Source organism: Macrobrachium nipponense, chromosome 39 (assembly GCF_015104395.2).
Source record: "Macrobrachium nipponense isolate FS-2020 chromosome 39, ASM1510439v2, whole genome shotgun sequence".
NCBI classification, from domain to species: Eukaryota; Metazoa; Arthropoda; class Malacostraca; order Decapoda; family Palaemonidae; genus Macrobrachium; species Macrobrachium nipponense.
The window spans coordinates 17355718-17380518 of record NC_061099.1 but is presented as its reverse complement, the minus strand read 5'-3'; the positions used below and the strand labels follow the sequence as shown (position 1 = coordinate 17380518).

Genomic DNA, 24801 nt, shown 5'->3' with positions numbered 1-24801 from the left:
GCACACTTTTTGATAAACCTAAACATGTTAAGGTAAGTACACCTGGTAATAAATTTTTTGGGGGGAAATAAATGCCAAATTTTTTAAGTGGTATCTTTAAAGGTTTACAAGCCTTACTGAAGAAACTATAAGGAGAAGTATTTTGTTTCACAACAAACTCATCATTTGCATTAACCTACATCCAAGGTTTTCATGAATCCTAGACAATCCTCAATTCAAAAGGAGACAGTACTCTTCAGGCTGCTGTACAGCTTATGAGCCCTCCCAGATCTGTGATTCCAGAGTCAAGAGCCTCTGTTCTCCTGCCTTCTATTGCTGGGCAGTTTTGTTATTTAAGCCTACCTTTTTTTTTTTTTTTATAAACTCTTCATGTTTTGTTGTGTTGAGTTATAAGATTTTTGTTGGGAAATCATGGACTTTTAAAAGTGTAGACATTCTTTCATCCTGGTTTTATTCATCTTGCACTTTCATACTTGATAATATTTCTCCAGGGAAATACTGTAAGAACAGCTTTTGCATAAATTTACAGGAAATAAAGACTTTGTTTAGCCAGTATGATGTTTTCCAGATCTTCAGTGTCATTTGCACTGACTTCGGTCAGTTAGGAAATGGTAGACTTCACCTCCAATCTTTGATTCCCTTAAAATTTAATTTGTTACTGAGTAGTGCATAGATATGTAATACTAATTATATATGCATGCCCCAAATGTTTGATATACCAGTACTTCTCATAATGACAGATACACATGCCACAAATGCTTGATAGCCACCAGAATAATTGCGATTTTATTCCTTGGCATATGGCACAGAGTAACCGACTTTTGCTTACCTGAATCTGTTGGTCATTTGTATTCTTCTGTCTTTTGGTTTTAGGTTACTTTTGAAAAAAAAAAAAAAAAAAAACTAAATAGGCAAATAATTGTTCTGGTATTTTGCAGAGGCATAATTATTTCCTACTTTCTATACCTGGTTTTTTTATATGGTTCTTTCTGAGAAGAGAAGTGGACAGAATGAGGCGACTATAGTTTGGGTCACATTCGTGAACTGGAAACCATTAAAGTTTAGTGTACTGTCAATACCAGGATTTTTTTTGTTTCTTTCTCGTAAGAAAAGTTGGCAGAACTTTAGTTTAGGAGTATTCCTGATGACAATGGAAAATGTCAGAGTTGGTAACAAGATACAGTAACTAATAGGTGGTAAGTGAATGAGTGGAGGATATTGGGTACTGCCCATTAACCTTTTAGAAACCCAGCATCACTATGTAGGTTTGTGCCTTTTGTGTTATCGTTGGATTTATGTTCACTGCAAATCCATTGCTTACAGGAGTGCCCAAGTCTGGAGAGCTTTTGACTGCCAATCTTTAAGCATGGAGGCACTCATTTTTGTATTTGTCCATGCTATTTCCTGTCTTCTTTTCATTTTTGGCACTATCACCTTCATTCTTGTACTCATCTGCATGATCTTGCTACCCAAATAGCAATTCAGACTATTTTATGATGAAAGGGTTTGTACAAAAATTGTTTCATTGTAAACATTGCATCTTTCAATGACAAATATTCAGAAGCAAAAGCATAAGATTTCTTTTTAGGGTATAAAGAATAAGACAGTAATTTTCCATACCGCATGTTTTAAAAAAACAACTAGGACGGCTTTATTTTGATGAATGTTCACAGGATAAGTGTTTTATCGTTCTATAGTTAAAAAAAAAACTTTAAGGAAACTTTGAAGTATAAGTTTTGTGGGTACAAAATAATTACTGTACATACGTAATGTAATGATAAAGTACAGATATATATTATTTAAGACTACTGGAATATATTTGACTTGTCTCAGCTGTGATCCAATATGTTTCATAGCAAGCACCTTGTTAAACATTAAACTGTATTACCATAACATGCAACAATGTTTGTTACACCACACAAACATTCAGACAGGCAGATCTATTGAACACTAATACAAAATCTCTGGTAAAATGGTTAAGCAGCTTTTGCAGTAATTTCTTAGGAAAATCAGTTGAAATATTTGATTAGTTGTAACATAAAAAGATTAAAGCAAGGCTACTGAATATTTTTCCTTACTTGAATAACCATAGTTAACTGGGAACTAATCTGAGAAGTTAAATTATGAAATGGAAATACTTTAACTTTCTTGTAAGCAACATTTTTAACAATCATGTTATGCACTTTCTCTGTATGACAGAAGTTGAGAGACCATACAAGACATAATGAATGAATTAAATGTGACTCGTGTCTTCATATTAAAGTTACAAAATATTCTATATTCGGGCTTACAAAAAGCAAATACATAACATTAACGCAGGACAATTTGAGGGTGTTTTCAGCATTAACTGTATTCAAATCTATAGAATTCAGTAATTTTCAATGCAAGTAGAATCACCCATACAAAAACTGAAAATGTTTACTCCATTGTGAGACAATTCAATTAGTGGCTAAATATGTCGGCAAACATTTGTTATTCACTTATGATTACAACCACAAAACAAGCAGGTTCCTAAACAGAAGTAAACGTCTACCATTATACTGTATTGGGGATAAATTTACTAAAAATAAATCTGTAATACACATTACATACACAAGGAGCAGACAGATTCGTAATGAGACTGACCAGCACATTACACTTATAATGTTCGATGCTTAAGCTACTAAGGATGAATTTTTAGGCAATGATCACAGTCTTTAAATACCTTAAGAGCTCTACAGGCACTTTTCATAATAGTCTTTGGCTGTGTAAGGTGAGATGCATTTCAGAGCTGCTGCAATTAATAAAGCATTGTTTGCTAGAACTAGAACCGTAATATTCATTTTGATTAATTACTAACGAGAACAATATATAACTGGAATCAGGCACGTCTAGCTTTCAATCCAAGGCAATTTCGTACAGAGACGCTTAACAAGTAAAAAAAATATCTTTTAACTACGGAAATAATTCTCCCCACTCAAGGTGCTATATTATACATCCTACTGTTACAATAGCTTACATATCTATAATTATTTGTTACATTCATGTGGAATAAACAATGGACGAATGGAAATGGTGATTTCTGGAGGTGAGATGCATGATTGCAGAATGTCACAGGGTCTCCTGATAATTAGGAACATCGCTCGCCTGAGATAACGTCTGGTCTTTAGTATGATCAGAACCCTGAAAACAAGAAAAAATTTATTTGATAAATTTTGTTTATGGTCAAATAAACTCATGGTTATTTTTGTTTTTACCACAATAGCAAAGTAATTGATGGTACTGTTATGTTATACCAGATAAAAGATGGAAACTGAGGCTAGAATTGAGATATTCTTCAAATAATGAAATTAAAAAAAAAAAAAAAAGATGTTTAAACTACTGATGGGGAGGTTAAAAAGCAACAGAACTGGGGTGCAATGTGACATCTAGAAAAAGAAAAGAATATACAGCAACAAATAACTGCAGTGTAGCAGATAAGAACAATGACAGCCCACTGCATGGGGTAAGCAGGGAAAATGATAGTGATACAAGGAGAGGTAAACGTAAGCATAAAACCTCAATGTGCTAACAGACCTGGAAAACAGGTATAATTAGGGCATTACGGATCATGTGTACTGCTCACTTTTCAAGGGACTTGTGCTTTATATTTTCTACCTTCAGAAAGGATTTGTCTTCAACCAATTCAAGACAAACAGGACAGCACAAAAAGTTATGAGTGCATGAAATAATTTTACTTTTAAAAAAGAAAAACTTTTAAGTCTGTCAATTATGCTAATTATAAAATTACTGTCTGGTGTTGTTGTAAAAAAAAGAACTAATACAAAGATACAAAGCCCTTTCCACTAACTTTTGAGGTAGCTTAAATATGTCTGTAGAGTAACCTACAATTTTTTTAATTATATTAATTCACCGAAAATACTTACAACTCATATGCTCGAGTTAACCTATGATTTTTTAAATTATATTACTAATTATCCGAAAGTACTTACAACTGATATGCTCGAGTTAATTAAGTCTGAAATATCTTCCTCAATGTCCTCATCTTCCTCTATCTCCTCTTCCTCTTCCTCCTCCTCCTCCTCTTCTTCGTGGCCCCCTTTGTCACTCATGGATGAAAAATCCTCTTCATAGGGCTTTTCACCACCTGAAATAAGAGGCAGTAACCTTGTTAATTTTGCATTACTGTTGCATATCCCATCTAATAATTAAAATACAATTATGAGAGCCAGAACATTACCATTACTGTACTCTTAAAGAACATTCTTTAGCAAAGTGTTCTAGCATTTAATCTCTACAAGACCATTTGAGTGGAGTGAGTAGGCATCAGTGTAGTATTCTGTTAGAAATGGGAGATGCTATGAAGTTTCATTCTGCTTATTCTCCCACTGTCAGATCTATTACTCCATAAAAGCCATGTCCAGTATAAAAGGGAATAGGTTTCATTTATGGTAAAAAAAATTGCTGACAGGAAGTTATATTATGCTGAGAGTTCACGTAGAAAGAGTAAGGTATATTAGATACATGTACAGAGCAGTGTAACAGGTCAAGTGGATGCTCCACAGAACCTATAATACAATCTACAGTGTGCTACACAACGCACACTGTAATTGGTAACCCCTAGAGTTCATACATTCAAATATGAAGTTTTCATAATAAAACTAATATTGTAATACTTACCTGAACACCTAAATTAGCCCTGGTCACCTGACCTGCCTGAACATAACCCCATAAATTTACCCACACTAGGGAACATTTTTTAACTGTCAGCATTACCAACGCTGCAGGTAAACACTGTTTACCGAGTTACATGCCTACCGTTGGCAACACTGCTGCCAGAAACCGACCAGCAGAGGGTTCCCCCCTTCAATCGCCATAATCATTAATCGTTGAAGAGGGGAGGCAGGTGGGAGTCATTCAGGTGTTCAGGTATTACAATATTAGTTTCATTATGAAAACTTTATATTGTAATACACTCCCTGAACACCTGAATTAGTCCGATTAACAACATTTACACGGAGGTGGGGTCAATCAAAGTGTCAGCCCAACCTGCCCTGAGGCATACACAGGTAACTCAGTTTAACCCACTGTGCATGATGTTTGTGAACTCATCCATATTCTGCTCATCAGGTGTGATGCCCGAAGGAGAGAGTACCTCAACGTCAGTCGCGGTCTCGTCTCTGTCAAGCTGACCTCCCGTGTATTAGCTTATACCTCACATGAATGGAGGGTCCAAGAGCAGTTCTCTCAAGAAATTCGCTGAAGATTGTCAGTGCAGTGTGCGCGCGAAGGGTTGAAGGAGCTGTACAGTCCTACGGTCTGCTTACTTACCAAAGTTAGTACAAGATACTCACGACAAACTCTAACTAGGGAAGAACTATAAAATATCTAAAACTAACATGAACCCAACACCTGAACTCCTAACTTACCATGCGACTGGATTATCGCAACACTACACTGGCTGCCATGAAAGGCCCAAGCAAGTAACCCTCCTTGATGCAAATTAGATGTCTCGGGTCGAAAGAGATAAATACCGATACCGACTTCCATGTCGCCGCCTCCAGAATAGCCGACACTGAATAATTCCTTAGAATGGCAAAAGATGTCACCATGCCCCTGATACTGTGCGCTCTGGGATGAGGTTCTGTACTGACCGAACCAGACGGATTGCTACCATTAGACTGGAAATGACTTCTCATAAAAAGAAACTAATCGCGTTCTTGCATATCACTCTAGGAGGGTTTTTTAGGGGATACAAATAAAGTCCGTGGATGCGGCAATAGCTTAGCCGTGAGTGAGAAATAACATTTCGGGACTTGCACCGGACAAAGACACATTTCTGTTGCATCTCCACCAACAAAATCTTCAAGCGAGGAAACCTTAAACGCTCTCGGCAGGGCATTACCTTCAGATTCAAATTTTGCTGCGAACTCCGGGACGTAAGAGATAAATATCCTTGTCTAAAGATGACGCCTTTCTGGACACAGCCTGGATTTCCCCTACTCTCTAAGCTGTCGCAAGTGATACATAGAACAAGACCACCTTAGTTAGTTCTCTCAAAGATAAACTCTCTAAAGCTTTGAAGGCTTAAGAACTCTAAAGGTTCAAGACCGCCGCTAAATCCCACAAAGGAGCCCGAAGTGGAACAACCAGACATTCAGTCTTAAAGGACATGTGGAGGTCATGCAAAACCCTATTACTAGATAGTTCCGGAAGATGGAATCTAAAGGTACTTGCGAGCATAGACTTATATCCTGCAATCGTCGAATCGGATAAGTTCCTAGATTTCCTGAGGAACAAAAGGAAACCAGCCACCTTTGCTATAGTAGGACAAGAAATATGTACTGTGCCCTTCTTTCCTACACCACCTGCGATACATCGCCCATCTGACTTTATATAATTTCCTGGTTGACTTTCTTAAGCAAAAGGAGAGCTGTCAAGCCACTGCCTTAAAGAGAACGGTGTTACGGGCTGCTCACTGAACAGTCTCCAGGCAGCTAGCTTCAGCACGTGAATGTTCTTGTGGAAATAATAAAAGTGTGGCTGCTTGAGTAGATCAGGACCGGAGGTTCGTCCAGGAATCAGGGTCTCTGAGGCCAGAAGGGAGCAATTAGGGTCATCTGAGTGTTCCTGCAGTTCCTCAGCTTTATCGGTACCTGGTGTATCATGCCGAATGGAGGGAAGACATACATCTGTTGATTATCCTACATGTGTAGCATAGCATCTGTCCCACAGTACATGAGATCTGTTACCGGTGAGAAGTAATCTGGAAGGTGATAATTCAACCTGGTGGCAAACAGGTCCACAGTACCCAGCCACCTCCTTAACAAGATCTGCACTTCCTCCTGTGGCTATCCTACGCTTGCTTTTGGCTGCTAGCACCTTCCTATGTTTCAAATAGCCTTCCATCTGGTCTGCCAACCAATACCTACAGTCATCACATCTTTGATTCAAGCTACATTGTACCTTTCTACAACTAATACACATAGAATGTCGATCATGTTTGAGAGTACTCATCCTTCGTTTGCAGGCCAAACAGGACCTGTGTGCTCCCATGTCATCATTGCCCGGGCTGCTCTGAGAGTGTTGTAGAATGGGCTGGTTTCAAAGGAATGGCTAAAGAGGTGTCCTTAGTTGATGAATCCATAATCCAGGCCAAGTCAGTCAATGTTTTAAAACAGCAGAATTCCGAAGGAGTAGTCCAAAACGTAAATCAAAATGAAGCCAAGGATGTCAACAACAGATCCATATCCAAAAACACTGTGGGGGTTGGGCTAAGAGACCAAAAATGTTCACTTGCAACAGGGTGTGTCGTGTCCTGTCAAGCAAGCGAACAAGAAGCGATTGAGGGGGGGAACCCTCTGCCGGCTGGTTTCTGGCAGCAGTGTTGCCAATGGTGGGCAGGTAACTCAGTAAACAGTGTTTACTTGCAGCATTGGTAACGCTGACAGTTAAAAAATTTTCCCTAGTGTGGGTAAATATGTGGGGTTATGTTTGGGCTGGTCAGGTGACAGGGCTAATTCAGGTGTTCAGGGAGTGTATTGCAATCTTATGTATACATTTTTAACAATGACAGAAAAACCATTGTAAAATGGAAATATGAAATTTTCATTATTAAAATGAAGTTTTATTGTATACTTACCGAACAATTATACAGCCGTGATTTCCACGAGCGGCAGGATACTAAATTCAAATTTAGCGCGTAGGTGTCGCCAACACTGGTGGTGATGACGTCATCTCCCTCCACTCGCGGGGGAACCAGGTACAACTGCCCAGGTGAATCCAATTCTTTCTACCCGTGCCATACCACCTAGGGAGGAGGGTGGTATAATCATAATTGTTTGGTAAGTATACAATAAACTTCATTTTAATAATGAAAATTTCATTTTTATTGTAGTGTCTTACCGAACAATTATACAGCTGATTACACATTTATGGGAAGGTGGGATTCAGTGGACCACTAGTATTTCTAAATGGTTACATTTATTACAATACCAGTAAACACTCAAGGTGTCTGTTGTACCTTACCTTGTAAGAGAGCTACAGCAGACTGTTACTGCCTCTGGTCGGTGCTCTTCTTACTATTGTAGAGGAATTGGAATTTGACCAAAGTTAGCCTCTACAGGAGTGGAATCCTTCCGTAGTTCAAGCGAGTCAAGGCTGACTGACGGAGGATAGTAACAACAAAGATTGCCCTTGCCCTGGGCTAAGACCAGAAATTCAATCATACAAAACATTTGTCACCAACACCAGATTTAAAAACATATATACCCAACCATTGTAAAATCTGACCTAACAGACTGGTGAGTATCCCAGGTACTCAGTACCCCCAGCTTCCCTTGAACTCGACAACCTATTCAAGGTGAAAAGTTAGCATAGAGGTGACGACCCCTGTGCCGTTTCTCCCAACACCATGCCAGAAACCGCCACCGGACCTAACGTTTTACAATTCTCGAAAACCGTTTCTATCTCTTTGAGATAATGACTCGCAAAAACCGAATTCGATCTCCAGAACGTGCTCTGAAGAATCGAAGCTAAAGATAAATTCTTTCTGAATGCTAAAGAAGTTGCCACTGCTCTAACCTCGTGAGCTTTAACTCTCAGAACGGAAGATTGTCGTTCTCGGACTGCGAGTGAGCTTCCCTGATAAGCTCTCTAATAAAGAACGATATAGCATTCTTAGAAAGAGGACGAGAGGGATTTTGAACCGAGGTCCAGAGCTTAGAAGATTGTCCTCTAATACCCTTAGTGGCAAACAGATACTGCTTAATAGCCCTGACTGGACATAAGAGCCTTTCTTCCTCCTCATGTCCAACCAAATCAGATAAGTTCCTTACCACAAAACTCCTCGGCCAAGGATTAGAAGGATTCTCATTTTTGGCTAGAAAGGTCAAAGATATGAAGTTTTTATTGTAAAACTAATATTGTAATACCTACCTGAACACCTGAATAAGCCCTGGTCACTTACCAGCCCGAACCATCATTTATTAAAATTTTACCAAATCTTTGGTTAAAATAAACGATCAGTGTTGCCAATCTCCTGGCAAACACCCTCGTTACCTAGTTACCAGCCCACCGCTAATAGCCCTGCCTCACGGGCCGGTCACACCTGCCCTCTCACGTCAATCATAAACTCAATAACTCTGTATGAGAGGGGGGGAGGAGGGTGGGAATCAACATTCAGGTGTTCAGGTAGGTATTACAATATTAGTTTTACAATAAAAACTTCATATTGCAATACACCCCCTGAACACCTGAATAAGCCGATAAAACAACATTAATTTGGAGGTGGGGGAATCAAATCTACTTGGCCTCCACTGTACCATTGTCAGTCAATATAATTGAGTACGCGGTTCAGTCTCAAGTTCATTTGTCACTCGTCCAAAAACTAATCTCCATGTGTGGCCTTCTAGGCCTCCCATATGTGGAGGGAAAGACTCCCTGCCTCCTACCCTACCCTAAGGTCAAAACTCATTGAGTGCGGGAGGGATACAAACCTGTTTCCTCTCAGCTGGCTATGTGCCTCACCTGAGTAGAGGAAAAACTGAAGACCTCCCATGTGGCTCTCGGCCTCTCATGTATGGAGGGAATCTGAAGACCTCCCATGTGGCTCTCGGCCTCTCATGTATGGAGGGAATCTGAAGACCTCCCATGTGGCTCTCGGCCTCTCATGTATGGAGGGAATCTGAAGACCTCCCATGTGGCTCTCGGCCTCTCATGTATGGAGGGAAACTGAAGACCTCCCATGTGGCCTTAGGCCTCTCATGTACGGAGAAAGACAACCAAACAACATGTCCATCGGTGCGTCTGCGACGGTGTCGTCGATCGTAGTGATGTCCTCTCTCGTAGTGTTGTACCTGCCTGTCTGTACTCTGCCTGGTTGGCACTTGGAAGAATACCCTCAGATAGACCCAGACATGTTCTTTCCTATCTGTCCTAATACTTAAAATCCTCTCGTGATATATCATATCATGAATACTTATACATATTCCTAATATTCGCTCCCTACTCTAATACTAACTCAGACAGCAAGATTGTTGGGTTTAACAATAGAATTTAGGCCAAAGGCCGAGTATTGGGACCTATGAGGTCAGTCAGCGCTGAAGTGAAATTGACAAAGTTTTGAAAAGGTGTGACAGGAAGAAAAACCTCTGTTGCACAATGAGTCCAGTGTTAGGAGAGAGTGGAAAATAGGATGAGAGAATATGAAATCAGAAAAGTAAGAGAGAGAGAGAGAGAGAGAGAGAGAGAGAGAGAGAGAGAGAGAGAGAGAGAGAGAGAGAGGCAATCGTCTAAGATAAAGAGAGAATATAAAATCAGGGAAGTGAGAGAGAGAGAGAGAGAGAGAGAGAGAGAGAGAGAGAGAGAGAGAGAGAGAGAGAGAGAATCGTCTAAGATAAAGAGAATATAAAATCAGGGAAGTAAGAGAGAGAGAGAGAGAGAGAGAGAGAGAGAGAGAGAGAGAGAGAGAGAGAGAGAGAGAGAGAGAGAGACATTACAATCGTCTAACATCTCTACCTCCGTAAAGATTGCCACCCTCCTTCTAAGCTTAAACAAGGGTATTATCTTAACGATAATATACTCGTATAACTCCGTACAGCTATGAACAACCGAACGAGAACTTGTTGTTAATGCGATCGACTCCTATAACAACATCACTTTAATGTATCGAACAGCGTATGACAGTAATCGAATCCGATAGCAACATCCGTTATTGTATTCATCCGCGTGCGACGGTAATTACTGTATTCATGTTATAAATGCAGCTGAAGCTAATAAGGCAAAATTACGTGCATCAGCAACCTGGACAGAAGTCCCGAGCTTTTGTATGAATTCAAACGCAGCCGTGGTACAAGAAACTAATAGCATGAAAGAGCTCATTACAGTTTTTTTTTTTTTTTTTTTTTTTTTTTTTTTTTTTTTTTTTTTTTTTTTTTAGACAAAGGATTAATAAAGTATATAAAGTGTAAGGTTCGTAATACCTATGAAAACGAGTGAAAAACGAACGGAATCCTAAATTTAACGCCATCTAACCCGATGGAAAAACTAGCTTCCAATGAGACGTATGTTCAAATTTTAATTTTGGACTTAAATTAAACATCGTAAGACGAACAGTATGACTTCGTTCCATAGGTTAAGTATCCAGATATTCATTAATATGCTAACTAGGGACAAAACATTAGCCGAGACCAAGTGATATGGTTGAATCTGGAGCCAATGGAAAAAAAAAAAAAAAACAAAAGAAAGCAAAAACCAGACTAGCGGCATCTTGTCTGTCTAAGCCACACCTCCTTACAATAGTGCTGTTTGACGACAAGCTAGTGTAATTGTAATTTAATTGAAAAGTAATAAAATAATATTTAAAGGTAATTAAATTAATTTTATTAGGTCTAATATTATTTCAGTTGTCATTGTAATTTGAATATACGACTGGTAATAATTTGTAACTGTAAATTGACATAATCGCAATGTATTTACTGACGGCAATAGTCGGTTAAACGTATGAAGACGTCATACATACGAATTCCTTATATCTGCCATCTGATTATATGCCCCAAGATAGATACCTCATTCACTACGTTAAATGTCAACATAGTTGAACACACGTCTCCTTCAAGACGTTTGTACAAACTTGGCAAAAGTGAGTGTGTTGTTACGTTAGTCATTTTGGGCAATCAGGAGAGAATGAGATGGATACGGCGACGCAAACCCGTATTCGTCATCCGCTGATTCCAGCGTGAATGACTGCCGAGTTAAGTGTTTATACTACGCTAATATGATGATACATATAATACAATTATAATGCTTTAGTCGACAGAATCCGATCTTTCATTCTGTTCGATTACATTCATATTAATTATTCTCCGATCGGATTCTCGTTCGTTTTCAATTACACCAGTACTGAATTATCAGAAGTAGAATGCCTTGAGCCTACAGCGTTAGCCAATATAAAAAATAACTATCGATATATTGTACTGCGAATACTTTAGGCTAGGCTACTGAATATGCATACGATATATCATCGTGAACACTAGGCTAACTGTAGTTAATTTTATTCGATTTCTCTCCATACTGAATATCGTAAGTCAATATGCATTGAACGGAGAATTAGTTGATATTAACAATTATCGTATCGTATAAGTAGAGGAAAGTAACCTAAAAGACGAAGGAGCATATCTGAAAGACCAACCATGGCCTAAAAACTTCTGATGCAAGGAACTCGAAGCAGGAAAAAGCCTAAAGATGCTCTGAGGACACTATCTCTATAAACTACTACTTTTAATAGAAAACCGACCCGAAGAAGCCTGTACTTCTCTTTCTAAACTAAACACTATGTAGCCTATTATCCCTACTCGTCTATATCTGACCCAAGTTTTTATCATCCTGAGAACTTACACATCGAGGGAAGGGGAATCTGCTGCCAATACTGCCTGCTCCGCGCCAGGGGGGACGGCGGATCCTGCCCTGTGGGCTTGCGGATCCCCATAACCCCCAGCACCGGTTAGGGCTGGTTCTGGAACAGGCAGGGGAGCTGGAAAAGAACGATTAGTATTTTCAGTATCCCTATTTGCTCGATCTATCCTCACTTAATCTTGACATAAAATCGGTAACAGATGTCATAACTCGATGTCAGCCTAGCTCAAGTCTCTTAAAGAGCACTGTCTCTAAGTCTTTTATCTTGATCTACGTTAGTCTCTTCCTGCCTACACTTACTTCTTAATACAAGACCTTTCCTACGTTTGAGATACCCTAACATCTGGTCCAAAGACCACTCCTGACATCCAAACATCTGGTCTTTACATCATATTGAACAGGCCTACAATTTACGCATAAGGAATGACTATCGTGTCATAGGGTACTCATCCTTTTCTTGCATTGTTGGCAAAGACGATACGTTGTTGAACTTCCGCTCGTCGTTTTCTGTGATGCCGTGGCCGAGAATGCAGTAGCCGTTGTCGTAGCTTGTGTTGTTTCTTCCTTTGCAGAATCAATGTCTGATGACAAGGTATTAAGAGCAATCCAACAGTAATCCAAAGGGATGCGTAATTCGTCACCAAAATCAATCAAATCAAAGTGTCAAATGAAGGGCGGGCAAGACCAAAAAAGGAGTTCGCTGTGGATACATCTGGTACTCCACCGCGAACGATAAGGTGATTGACGTGAGAGGGCAGGTGTGACCGGCCCGTGAGGCAGGGCTATCAGCGGTGGGCTGGTAACTAGGTAACGAGGGTGTTTGCCAGGAGATTGGCAACACTGATCGTTTATTTTAACCAAAGATTTGGTAAAATTTTAATAAATGATGGTTCGGGCTGATAAGTGACCAGGGCTTATTCAGGTGTTCAGGGGGTGTATTGCAATACCGAAAATACAGCATTGCCTTGAGAGAAACCGACTCTTTTGTCTATAGCGTGCAATTCGCTGACACGCTTAGCAGAAGCTAGTGCAATAAGAAAAAGTGCCTTCTTAGTCAAGTTCCTGAGTGAAGCCGACTTCAAAGGCTCAAACGGTGGCCCCATGAGGAACTTAAGCACCACATCTAAGTTCCAAGCCACTGTATCCTGCGGGAGCTTAGTGGTTTCGAAAGACCTAATGAGGTCCGACAGATCTGAATTGGAGGAAATATCCAAAACCTCGATGTCGAAAAAACCAAAAGAGAGCATGGCTCTATATCCTCTGATCGTCGAAGGAGCCAGTTTCTTAGAGTTCCTAAGAAATAGAAAGAAAATCTGCTATTTCTGTTAAAGAGGTCGCAGAAGTAGAGACTTTAGCACTTTTACACCACTCTCTGAAGATTCTCCACTTCCCTTGATAGAGTTTGTTAGAAGACTCTCTCCTACAACGAGCGATAGCTTCTGCAGCTCTTCTTGAAAATCCTTTCGCTCTGACAAGATTCCGGACAGTCTGAACCCTGTCAGAGCTAGAGCGGACAAGTTTTGGTGGAACCTCTTGAAGTGAGGTTGTTTGAGAAGCCACTTCTCTGGAGGAAGAAGTCTGGGGAAGTCTACTAACAACTGCAGAAGGTCCGGGAACCACTCTTTCCTGGGCCAAAAGGGAGCGATTAACGTTAGTGTTACATTGCTGTGCGACATGAACTTGTTCAGCACCTCTCTTATTAGACCGAACGGAGGGAATGCATAAGCTTCCAGACCCGACCAATCCAACAGCATTGCGTCCGACCGACCAAGCTAGAGGATCTGGAACTGGAGAACAAAAGAGAGGAAGACGGTTTGTTCCTTGATGTCGCGAACAGGTTCTATTGACGGTCGTCCCAAAGGCGCCAAAGTTCTGAAAACAAATCTTGTTGTCCAAAGTCCACTCCAGAGGTAACACTTGCTGTTGACGACTTAACTCGTCCGCCAGGACGTTCATCTTTCCCGGAACAAATCTCGGGACTAGCTGAACCTTCGCTTCGTTTGACCACAGGAGGAGATCCTTGGCTACTTCGTATAGAGAGAAAAGACTGATCCCCCCCTGTTTCCGCACATACGAGAGAGCCGTGGAGTTGTCGGAATGCACTGCCACTACCCGACCTTCTACTAAGCTCCGAAACTGTCTGAGCCCAGGAAAATTGCTAAAAGTTCCTTTACATTTATGTGGAACTTCTTCTCCTTCTCCGACCAAGCTCCTGAAGTCCGTTGATTTCCCAGCAGGGCTCCCCAACCTGTGTCCGATGCGTCGGAAAAGAACTGTAGGTTTTGGGTTTGGGAGGGATGGGTCATAAATCTAACCCTTCTTCCAACCTTGCTCGAGAGAGCCACCACCTTAGGTCCTCTTTTATTTGATCTGTGACAGGAAAGGTAATCGAGTCTGGTTGTGTCTTCCTGCACCAAGAGGCTCTCAGGAAAAACTGCAGAGGTCTCATGTGCAGTCTTCCCAACGTCACAAATTTAAAACTCACCACTGACGTCAATTTGCCCAGGAGCCTCATCCACTGATTGGCAGAACTTACCTTTTTGTCCAAGAACTCTCCTGAACTGTCTCCAGACAGCCTTGAACCCTCTTCGGGGACAGAAAAGCCGAAAAACTTGAGCATTCAGAATCATCCCCAAATAAAGGATGCTCTGAGATGGAACCAACTGGGACTTCTGTTTGTTGACCAGAATTCCAATAACTTTCTGGCAAGATCCAGAGTTGTTCCAAGGTCCTTCATGGCACGACTCTCTGATTCCGACCGGAGAAGCCAATCGTCCAGATAGAGGGAGATTCTACTCCTAAAATGTGCAGCCAGCTTCCTATCAAGGATAGAAACCCTGGTGAAAACTTGAGGAGCGGTCGCTAGTCCGAAGCAAAGCGGCCCGAAACTGAAACACCTTGCCTTCGAACATGAACCTCAGGTACTCCGAGATTCGCGATGTATCGGAATGTGAAAATAAGCGTCTTGCATGTCCAGAGAGACCATCCAATCCCCCTGTCTGATGGACTCCAGAACCGACCGAGTGGTCTCCATATGAAATTTGTTTTCTGGACATGCAAGTCAGGGCGCTCACATCCAAAACCAGCCTCCAGCCCCTGATGACTTGGGAAAACTCCCCTTCAAAAAGGCGATTGTAAAAGCCTGGAGGAAAATCCCCTTCTATCTGTTCTATCGCTTCTTTGAGAACAAGCGCTTCCACTTCTGCGGCTAGCGCCAGAAATTTGTTTGAGCCCGGAGAGTATGCCTGGAATGGAATTGGCACAGGTGAGAGCGAGGGAGGTGAACGAGAGGAATACGATAGCCGAACTTGAGTACTTGCACTACCCAGGCTTCTGCTCCTCTGTTTTCCCATTCCTCCCAAAACAGAGCCAGCCTGGCTCCCAGTGGTGCATGAAGAACCGAGCTTCATTTGGGAAGGTTTGTTAACCTTGGCCGAGGCCTTAGACTGAGGTCGCAAATTCGACTTCGGCCCGAAAGAAGCGCTTGGGTTTTCTCCACCTCGAAAAGGCGCTTGGGCCAGAGGAGAAAACCGAAGGAACAGTCTCCAAAGGAGCTTTAGGTCTCTTAGTAGACTGTGCCAGTAAATCCGAACGTAAAGATTTCTTATCTAGCAGCGGACAAAATTGACAACACTACATCGTCTGGAAAAGAGGTTATCTTTCACAAAAGGAGCAAACAAGAGAGCAGACTTCTGTTGGGAAGTAACCCTTTTAGAAGCAAAGGAGCACCAAAGTTGCCTTTTCTTAAGGGTACCAAAGGCGATGAGCGAAGCTAACTCATCACATCCATCCCTAATGGATTTGTCCGCACAGGACAGAACACCAATCCAATCCTCCGCTAACTCCTGAGAAAGAGAAGGACAGTCTTCGATCTTGGCGCTAAAGCGCCAATAGTCCAATCAAGGAAGCTAAAGACTTCCAAAAGTTTAAATTGATTCTTTACAACGTGGTCCAACTCAGGCGCTGTAAAGAAAACTTTTCGCTGCGGCGAAAGCAGATCTTCTAGAGGAGTCGATTAAACTGGAGAAGTCTCCCTGGGAGGAGGCAGAAACTCCCAGAGAGGAGCTTCCCCAGTTACATAAAACCTATACCTCTTAGTAAGCAACTTAGAGGGAGGGTAAGCAAAAAAGAGCCTTCCCTAAGTCTCTTTTCATAGACATCCATTTCTCAGTCTCTTTCAACGAATGTCTAACCGCTTTAGATAGAACAAACGTTTTGGGAGGAGAGGGTCTGAAGTTTTCCTCCTCATCAAAAAATAAAAAAGTCGAAGTTGGGGAGCGCGGAGCCGCTTTCTCAAAATAATCTGGATAAGATACCAGAAGAAATCTAAGAGACGTGAATAACACGAGAGGTGATGTGAATCCTCCTCCTTTACTTCTTCTTCATTCTCCGATACCGCCGAAGAAGTAGACGGAACTACAACCGGATCTGAAGGTTTCGAACCACCCTTGGACTCATTCATCCAGTTGGTTAACATCTCTAACTGCTTCGCGCAAAGGCGCCAGAGACGAATCAAAAAACAGTTAATGTAGGCTTGGAAGAGCCTAAATGTTCAGCAGGAGGAGGAAAAACTACTTGCGCCTCGCTCGGAGCCGCCGAAATTCGAGGCGAAACAGGCGTAACAGACGAGAAAGCGCCTAAAGAAACACCCTTAGAACTGCTAGCTACAGCGCTAAAACCACAATCCCTACTAGTAGATGGAGCCGAAAAAGGCACAGATTGAGGCGACGAACGAGCCGCTAACGGCCGAGGCGCAACCCTACTCTCAGGCTCCTTATACCGCTTGACTGGAGGAGGCGAAGAATCAGCGCCTGAACGCCTCTTTAAGGGACGCGAAACGGGCGAATCTCGCCAAGAGCGCCGCGCGACCGGAGACGAATCGCTTGAATCATTCGAAAGGCGTCTGACCGCAACACCTTTCCAACGCTTAACCGAGCCCTGTTGAGGCGCAACAGGCTCAACAAGAGAGGCGCCTGTCTGTGGGCAAATCCCGATCGACTCCCTTGGACTTCCGGTATGTCTTCTCCCCGGTGCGGGGGAGCTGGACAGTGACCTTTGTCTAGGAGACGTATCAGGACAGACAGACACACCCTCAACTACACTCTTACCTGAAGCCGCTTTCTCCAAAAACGTCTTAACTGAATTACCAAGTTGCAAAACCGTATTCGCTAGTACCAAAAATTTCTGATCTAACCTCGATTCCAGACTGGCAATGGTGTCGGAAGAAATAAAACTACACGGGAAGCCGGAGAAGTGGGATTAGTAGGAGGAAGAGGAGGTGTAGTTAAAGGAGACATAACAATTTGAGGAGAAACAGAAGGAACAGATGCATCGCAAGACGAAGCAGAGCTAAGTCTACTTTCCCTAAGCGCTGCTTTTCTAATTCTGTCTTTAGCTAATTTCTCCGAGTATGAACTAAAAAAACTTCCATTGAGAATCAGTCCAATCACTACACTCGTTACATGTTCGATCTGCTGAACAAACCTGTCCCCTACACTTAACACATTTAGTGTGAGAATCATACTCTAACTTGGATAATCTAGTTTTACATCCTGAGATGCAAAACCTAACTCCCGACGGACTAGAATCCGACATGGCAACGCCTAAATAATAAGCAAAATAACAACAAAGCCAAAAAAGAGTACTTCACCAATTCCGAAGATCAAATCCACAAGAAAAAAGCGAAGCAAAGACATCCAACCGCACCGACCACCGATGTTCACCGGACGCCGGCAGGAAAAGAATTGGATTCACCTGGCCAGTTGTACCTGGTTCTCCCGCGAGTGGAGGGAGATGACGTCATCACCACCAGTGTTGGCGACGCCTACGCGCTAAATTTGAATTTAGTATCCTGCCGCTCGTGGAAATCACGGCTGTATAATTGTTCAGTAAGACACTACAATAAAAAAAGTTTTTTATTTGATTTGATTTTTGTCTGGTTTACGGCGTAAACTAAGTATTCCTCATTATGTAGCCATGCAGATTTTGTGCAGTTACAGAATTAAATGACTCCTGAAGTTCTATTACTGTTATTAACAGTGTTTTATGTATATGATGAAAATTACTGTAAATGTTACACACAAGTAACAATGGGCAAAACTTTGGTAAACCAAATCCTGTGAAGGGTAGTCACTTCAGAGAGCTTTAGGAAAACAGTGAATTTTCTGCCCAGAACAAATGCTTGAATATATTACTGTAGTTTGTTTTCAATAACTGACAAAGCTAATAATAATCACCACATAGGGACTTACCTCGAAGAGACCCTTCACTCTCACCATTTTCTTCTTCAAGTGATTTTGAGTTTGTGATAGTTCTGAAAAAATAACAAAACACAAAATTAATAATTTTCTCAATCTTCATACATTTCTTATTACAGGAGCTGATCCCCACTTATCACAGTCATCGCGCTGATATATGAGGCTCAACGCCGATAACGGGCTTGGCGCTATTATCAGTAATTGTATCATTATCGGCAATTTTTGGTTATTGTCTTGCAGTCAGGAATGGAACCCCTGCCGATAACTGAGGACTGCCTTATTGCCCTCTTCCTTAATGTAACCGACTTTTGAAAATAAATTCAATGAATAAATGGTTACTTTGCACCATTAAAAATAATAATACCTGTCAGTGTTTTCTCCACTTTGTGAATCTAACGAGTTGTGTTCTTTATCATCTCCATTTGCCATCTCTTCATCTGTTTTTGACGTGCCTAGAGGTAGTTTCTTTAATTCTGCTTCATTTTGTTCCATTATATCTAGGGGTAATTTCTTTAACTGGGGTAATGGCTTGGAATCATTCAACGGTGGTAGAGGAGAATTCAATGGTTTTCCAGTTTTAAGCGTAGGTATACTGTTCATCTGGTTCTCAGGCTGCTTCCTGGGTTCTTCATTCTGAAAGAGACACCAGTAATGCATAAAATATATGTCATGAATTTTAATTCTTGGGAAATTTGTCCTTCATGCAAAAGTGAATGCTGAAAATTAGATTAATGTAGGGTACATAAAATAAGTATGAAACCAGCCATGATGTACAGGGCACAAAAAAAGCCAATAAAGAAATAAGAGGAGGAAAGGTAGCACATGCTTGAATGTGAAAATGTTCCAGTGGAATTGCAGAGACATGAAGAGGAAACAAGTAGAATGAATGGGATGACTGGTCTTTTTTCTTTACTACTTTCTTCCTACTCCTTTAAATACGGGCAGTATGAAGGAGAGTACCGTCATGTGCTGGAACGGACTAGATGCAGGTGAGATGGTCAGCCATACTGTGAAGCTATCTTAGCTGATGATATACTTTTTTCAGTAGCAACACACCCCTCTGGATAATAAGGGGGGGAAAAGAGGGGTGGAAGGTGGATCCAGTAGCAAAGGGACAAGAGTAAACAGTAGAATGGTATCTACACCCAGTGGGAGGAAACCAATAGATCCGCTTATATCTTTGGTCCTAGGTTCATTGTCCATTCTCTAGAATTTCCCTATATATTCGGAAATGGATAAGGTGGGCAAACTTCCAGTCAGTTGTAGGGACTTACCTCCCTCCAATAGTAAGTCTATCCTAATGTTAAGACCGAAGGTTTGTTTCGTGTATGAACAAATACCAAATTTGTAACTAATTTGTATTTTTCATAACTAACAAACCTGAGGTCTTAACAGTTTAAAGGCCCACCTCGAACCACCCCTCTAGAAGTCTAAACTGGGTTAGAATATAACTGATAGGGTCACGGTAGCCGTGGGCATTCTGGGTATACATGCCCGTGACCTGTATAGATGCCATTAGTCCCTGGATCTCACAAGTGTAATTTTAATTTTCTACCGGTTTCCAGCTTGGCGCTAGTAAATCCTAATGTTAAGACCCTAAGGTTTCGTTAGTTATGAAAAAATACAAAGTAGTACAAAATTTGGTATTTTCATAAACTTATTAGATAATAGACATATCAAAGATGGAAAATGAAGAGACTGATGAAGCAATATGATCAAGTTTTGAAAAAGATGAGATGGTTGGACTTTGTCAGAGATGTTCTGAGAGAGCGAAGGCATTAACAGGAAAGTTATGCAGGATCATGTGATATGCTGGAAGCTTGTCAGAAACATCAACCACACATTTAAAAATGTATGAACCCATAATAAAATGTCTGGCAAATTTATATTCATAAACAACATAGTAGTACCTATTTTCTCTAAGCATTAAACAACATAATTTCATAATGAAAACTTTATGCTTTGCATGGGAATTTTTGGAAAAACATAAATATGAAAAATACTTGTACCTTTGGTAGTCTTGGTGACTCTCTTTCCCTCAGAATCTCAAGAAGAAGAGGGCCATCACCTGCAAAGACATGATAATACTTGTTGTGTTAATGAGTAATGTAGGTTACGATCAGTCATATCATCCAAATTCATCAGTGACTGGAACATAAAGGGGAGTTTCACACGGTCAAACATGTTCATGAACACGTTTGACATGATGTTTGAGAGTATGTTTGAATGTGTGAAAGGGGTAAACATGTTGGACCAACGTGTTTGAATGAGTTGGAAGGACATCTGATCTGGTCTGACTTTTGTGGGCGGAGCTTGCTGGTTTGTGTGTAAAGTCTGAGCATCTGAATAAGCATCAGTCTCCAAACGTCATACTTATTTAATTCTCGAGGTGGTAACATCTTTAAGCAGCTCCTTCACTGACAAAGAGACTTCGCTATTTCCAAGTAAAATTACAACATGAGCGATGTGTGCGCTGTTAAAGACAAAGAAAGAGAAATTATGGTGAAAGGTAAAATCTAAAGATTATTCTAATAAGAATTTAAGAAATATGGGTATCAAGGAATTAATGCAAAACTAAGAGAACTTGACCCTCAGTACACAAGGCAGGATGTGACCAAAAAAATCAACTGTCTTCGTAGTTCCTTCAGAAGAGAACTATGAAAACTTGAAAGCCCCAAGAAGTCTGCAAATCACCTGATGACATATACACACCCACTCTGGTATTTTGAAGACTTGATGTTCATTTGTGACCAAGAGTTGCCAAGAGAAAGTACATCAAATTTGGATTGTGTTGATGAAGGGTTGAGTTGTATGGTTTTACTGTGTTATGTATCTATCTTTATATCTATCTATCTGTCTACCTATCTATCTATATATCTGTCTAATTATGCATTTTACCTTATTTATTTACTTAATTGTTATTGTGTATTTATTTTTGTTATATATATATATTTATTTATTTATTTATTTATGTATTTATTTATTTATTTATTTGTGCATTTATTTATTTATTCTTTCGCATTGGGTCGATGATGTTAATCAGCTTTATGGCCACTTTGATATAAGGTTTTAAAATGTTTCCTGACTTATTAAAATAATTTGCAAATTCATACAAATCTAGATTACAACATATTATTTCATCAAGATTCTAAATGGCCACCGTAATGGAATTCCTCACAACAGTGTCTTTATGAGTAATGAATGGACTGATCAAATTCAAAAGCTCTAAATATGTAGTCTCATCCATGCACATATAATTATGCCAATCATCTGGCTGGAGTTTCAGCTCTTTCATAATGTTGGTATGAGAAATTTGGTACCTTTTTAATAACCAGTCCTTTGTCCATGTTGACCACTTCTTTTTCTTTTCCTTGAGCGCAATCACTATCCCAATTACCATCACCTAGTCTTGGGTAAGAGACATGTTGCTCCTTCTCCTCTTCATGCCGACTGAGGTTGTCTGTTCTGTCTGGACTGTGGGTTTGAACGTGTAAAAGCTCTTCAAGCATGTTGTGTTGCAGGTTTGATGAGCGTGTTGAACAACATGTTTGACCGTGTGACACCCTTAACTTACATATCACAAACTCCCCATAGAGGCACAGGCCTATGGTGAGTACCACAAGATGAAGATTTTGATCTAAAATAAAATGAAGGTAACAGAAATTCACGACTAAAACAAACCTTTCTTTGTATCTAATTTCAAATCCTTCTTCACAGCATCCTTCCCTGGGAAGTTCCACAATGCTGAGTGTCCTGATTCTGGAGCAAACACAGATAAGGAAAAATCAAGGTTCAGAGACTGAAGAAAATCTTGTACCAAAGCTGCTGCCAGGGCTCCTTCTCTTGTTCCAAGAAGCTGCTTTACTGATGGACTGACTAACGGCACATTTTTCTATTGTTAGCAAAAAAAAAAATTTATTAGAATTTAAAAAAAAATAACAAGACCTGAGAAAAAATAACGAGCTCATGTTGACATTTTAAGGATACAGTATTTTTCATTATGTTGTGTCAAAGGGGACTGGTAGTACATTTATCAGCTACGTACTTACATCTTTGAATTCTTCTTCTAACGCCAAAAAAACACTAGCTCGTAATTGTGCCTAAAAAAATACAAGGAATGCTTTAATATTGGGTAAACTCACAGAAAAACTTAATTAAAATTCTTTCCAATTAATAAAACAGTTGTTAATTTTCTACTATTATGCAATCAAAATAAAACTTGGATTGTTTATAGCAGCAGTCGCCAACCTTTTGAATCTCATGGACCACTAATGTATAGTTTTAAATTTGGCGGACCACTAAATAAAAGTTTTAAAAAAGGTAAATATGTTTATATAATAATAATCAGAAAACTTTTAGTTTAGTAATATGAAATGCACCTATTAAATATAACCAAGTTATAGTTTAATTATTACAGAAAAAAAAAATGAAAATTTGAAGTTTAAGTATTACACATTTTAGTGCATTATTTGTTCCACTTGTTTGAAATAAGTTTGTTGATTTCTGGCTCCAGTGACATTACTACAAGACGGAGAGCTGTTTTTATTTCAAGCCATGATCCAAGTTTTAACGCTAAATCACCCTAAAATGCTAAATCTAGCATTAAAATTGCTAAATTGACAACACTGGGCTCTCTGTCTTCTGTGCAATTTGTATCAGGGTTGCTTGAAAAGGATTAAAAAAACATAAAAATTTAAATAATGTCCCAATTTTCTGCGGACCATCAAAATTTTTTCACAGACCACCAATTGGCAACTGCTGGTTTATAGAATACGCGACGTGACTATATTGCCTTTACAATGTGTCAGGTCCTAAAAGTAAAACTATGCAAAGGCAATCAGTTACTCCACAAAGTACAATTGCAAATTCCGGATAATTTATATTTTTTCTAGACACAGCCTAGCCTACAATCCTGTGACGACCTGTTCATAGGCATAATCATACCACTAATACTTCTACCAAGTCAGACTGACTGATTGAATTCTGATGTCAAAGTCCACCCAAATTTCACAGCAATGGCATGACTTAGTAATATTTATGAGTGGCCATTATGGCCTTGGTTCATGTTCCTATTACAACCAACCATATTTGACCTATTTAAAATAAAGTTACAAAGTAAAAATATTCAAAAGTAAAGTACAGTAATGGCCAAAGCCATTAATACCTCTGTTAAATGAATCTCATAACATTAAACCACTTTAGGCTAGCTGAGGTCACAATGACCTTGGTTTCTATTTTCCCTAAATCAAATCATGTGTAACTTTTTCCAAATTAAGTGTTAGGGTAAATATTCACTGAATTAGGTAAGGCAATCACAACAGAAATTGGTACTTACATCGAATCAGGCTCCGTAAAACCACTTCAGGCTAGTCTAGTAAGCCACTGTGACCTTGGTTTGCATTCTCATTACGATAGCTTAAACCTTGTTTAACCAATTTTAATTGAATGTTAGAGTACATATTAAAGCAAATACCAAAGAAACATAAAACCACTTCAGTCTAGCCTGAGGTTAGAGCGTAATGTAACTGAACCTAGCCTCAGCTAGTCTAGCCTGAGGTCAGAGCCTAATGTAACCTAACCTAGCTAAATATCCTTACCAGTATTTTCTTATTTTTTTAAAGTACTACATAGTAGTCAGAGGTTAAAGCCTAAGTTACAGTTCAGTCTGAGGTCAGACCCTACCCTATCGTCTAGCCTGAGGTCAAAGGTCCCTGTAGATGTTACTACCTACTACCTAGTACTAAATCCTACTTGCATTTCCTACGTCCTTTACCTTGAGGTCAGAGCCTGACTTGCAGTTTAGTCTGTGGTTACAGCCAACTCTACAGCCAAACGTCACCGTAACCTATCTTAACCTACCCTCAGCTACCTAGTGGGTAACAGCAGGATACCTAACATCCTCACCTGTATTTTCCCAAGGACTCCGTTATTTTGGAGAGTCTTCGTCACTAGATCCTTCAGGGATGTGTCTTCCTCCTCGACGGACATTTTCACTACTTAGAAACTTATAAAAGGCCACAAAGGGGATTTTTACTTATATATATAGGTACTTATATTTTTTATACTTAAAAGTAACGAGTAATCATAACGAAAGTAAACAAATGACGAAGCTGGCAGACATTTTGTATCGGACGAATTGACGAGAGCGTAT

The 24801-nt window shown here is 40.1% G+C and overlaps 1 protein-coding gene across 1 annotated transcript; it reads right to left on the bottom strand.

Annotated features, from left to right (window-relative positions):
• Positions 1–1607: 1607 nt before the first annotated feature.
• LOC135210159 (centrosomal protein 43-like) lies at positions 1608–24801 on the bottom strand. Its single transcript, XM_064242981.1, has 8 exons — positions 24555–24801; positions 22700–22750; positions 22332–22542; positions 20660–20718; positions 19015–19283; positions 18645–18706; positions 3972–4126; positions 1608–3162 (listed from the first exon to the last, which is right to left on the bottom strand). The coding sequence occupies exons 1-8, from the start codon at positions 24636–24638 to the stop codon at positions 3091–3093; spliced, it is 963 nt and encodes a 320-aa protein (XP_064099051.1). The 5' UTR covers positions 24639–24801; the 3' UTR covers positions 1608–3090.

Excerpts from the sequence above, each read along its gene's own strand:
- LOC135210159 (XM_064242981.1), bottom strand. The coding sequence starts at position 24,638 with ATGTCCGTCGAGGAGGAAGACACATCCCTGAAGGATCTAGTGACGAAG. Across the intron at positions 22,543-22,699 it reads TAGAAGAAGAATTCAAAGAT|AAAAATGTGCCGTTAGTCAG; the intron begins GTAAGTACGTAG and ends TGCTAACAATAG. Across the intron at positions 18,707-19,014 it reads AGTGGAGAAAACACTGACAG|AACTATCACAAACTCAAAAT; the intron begins GTATTATTATTT and ends TTATTTTTTCAG.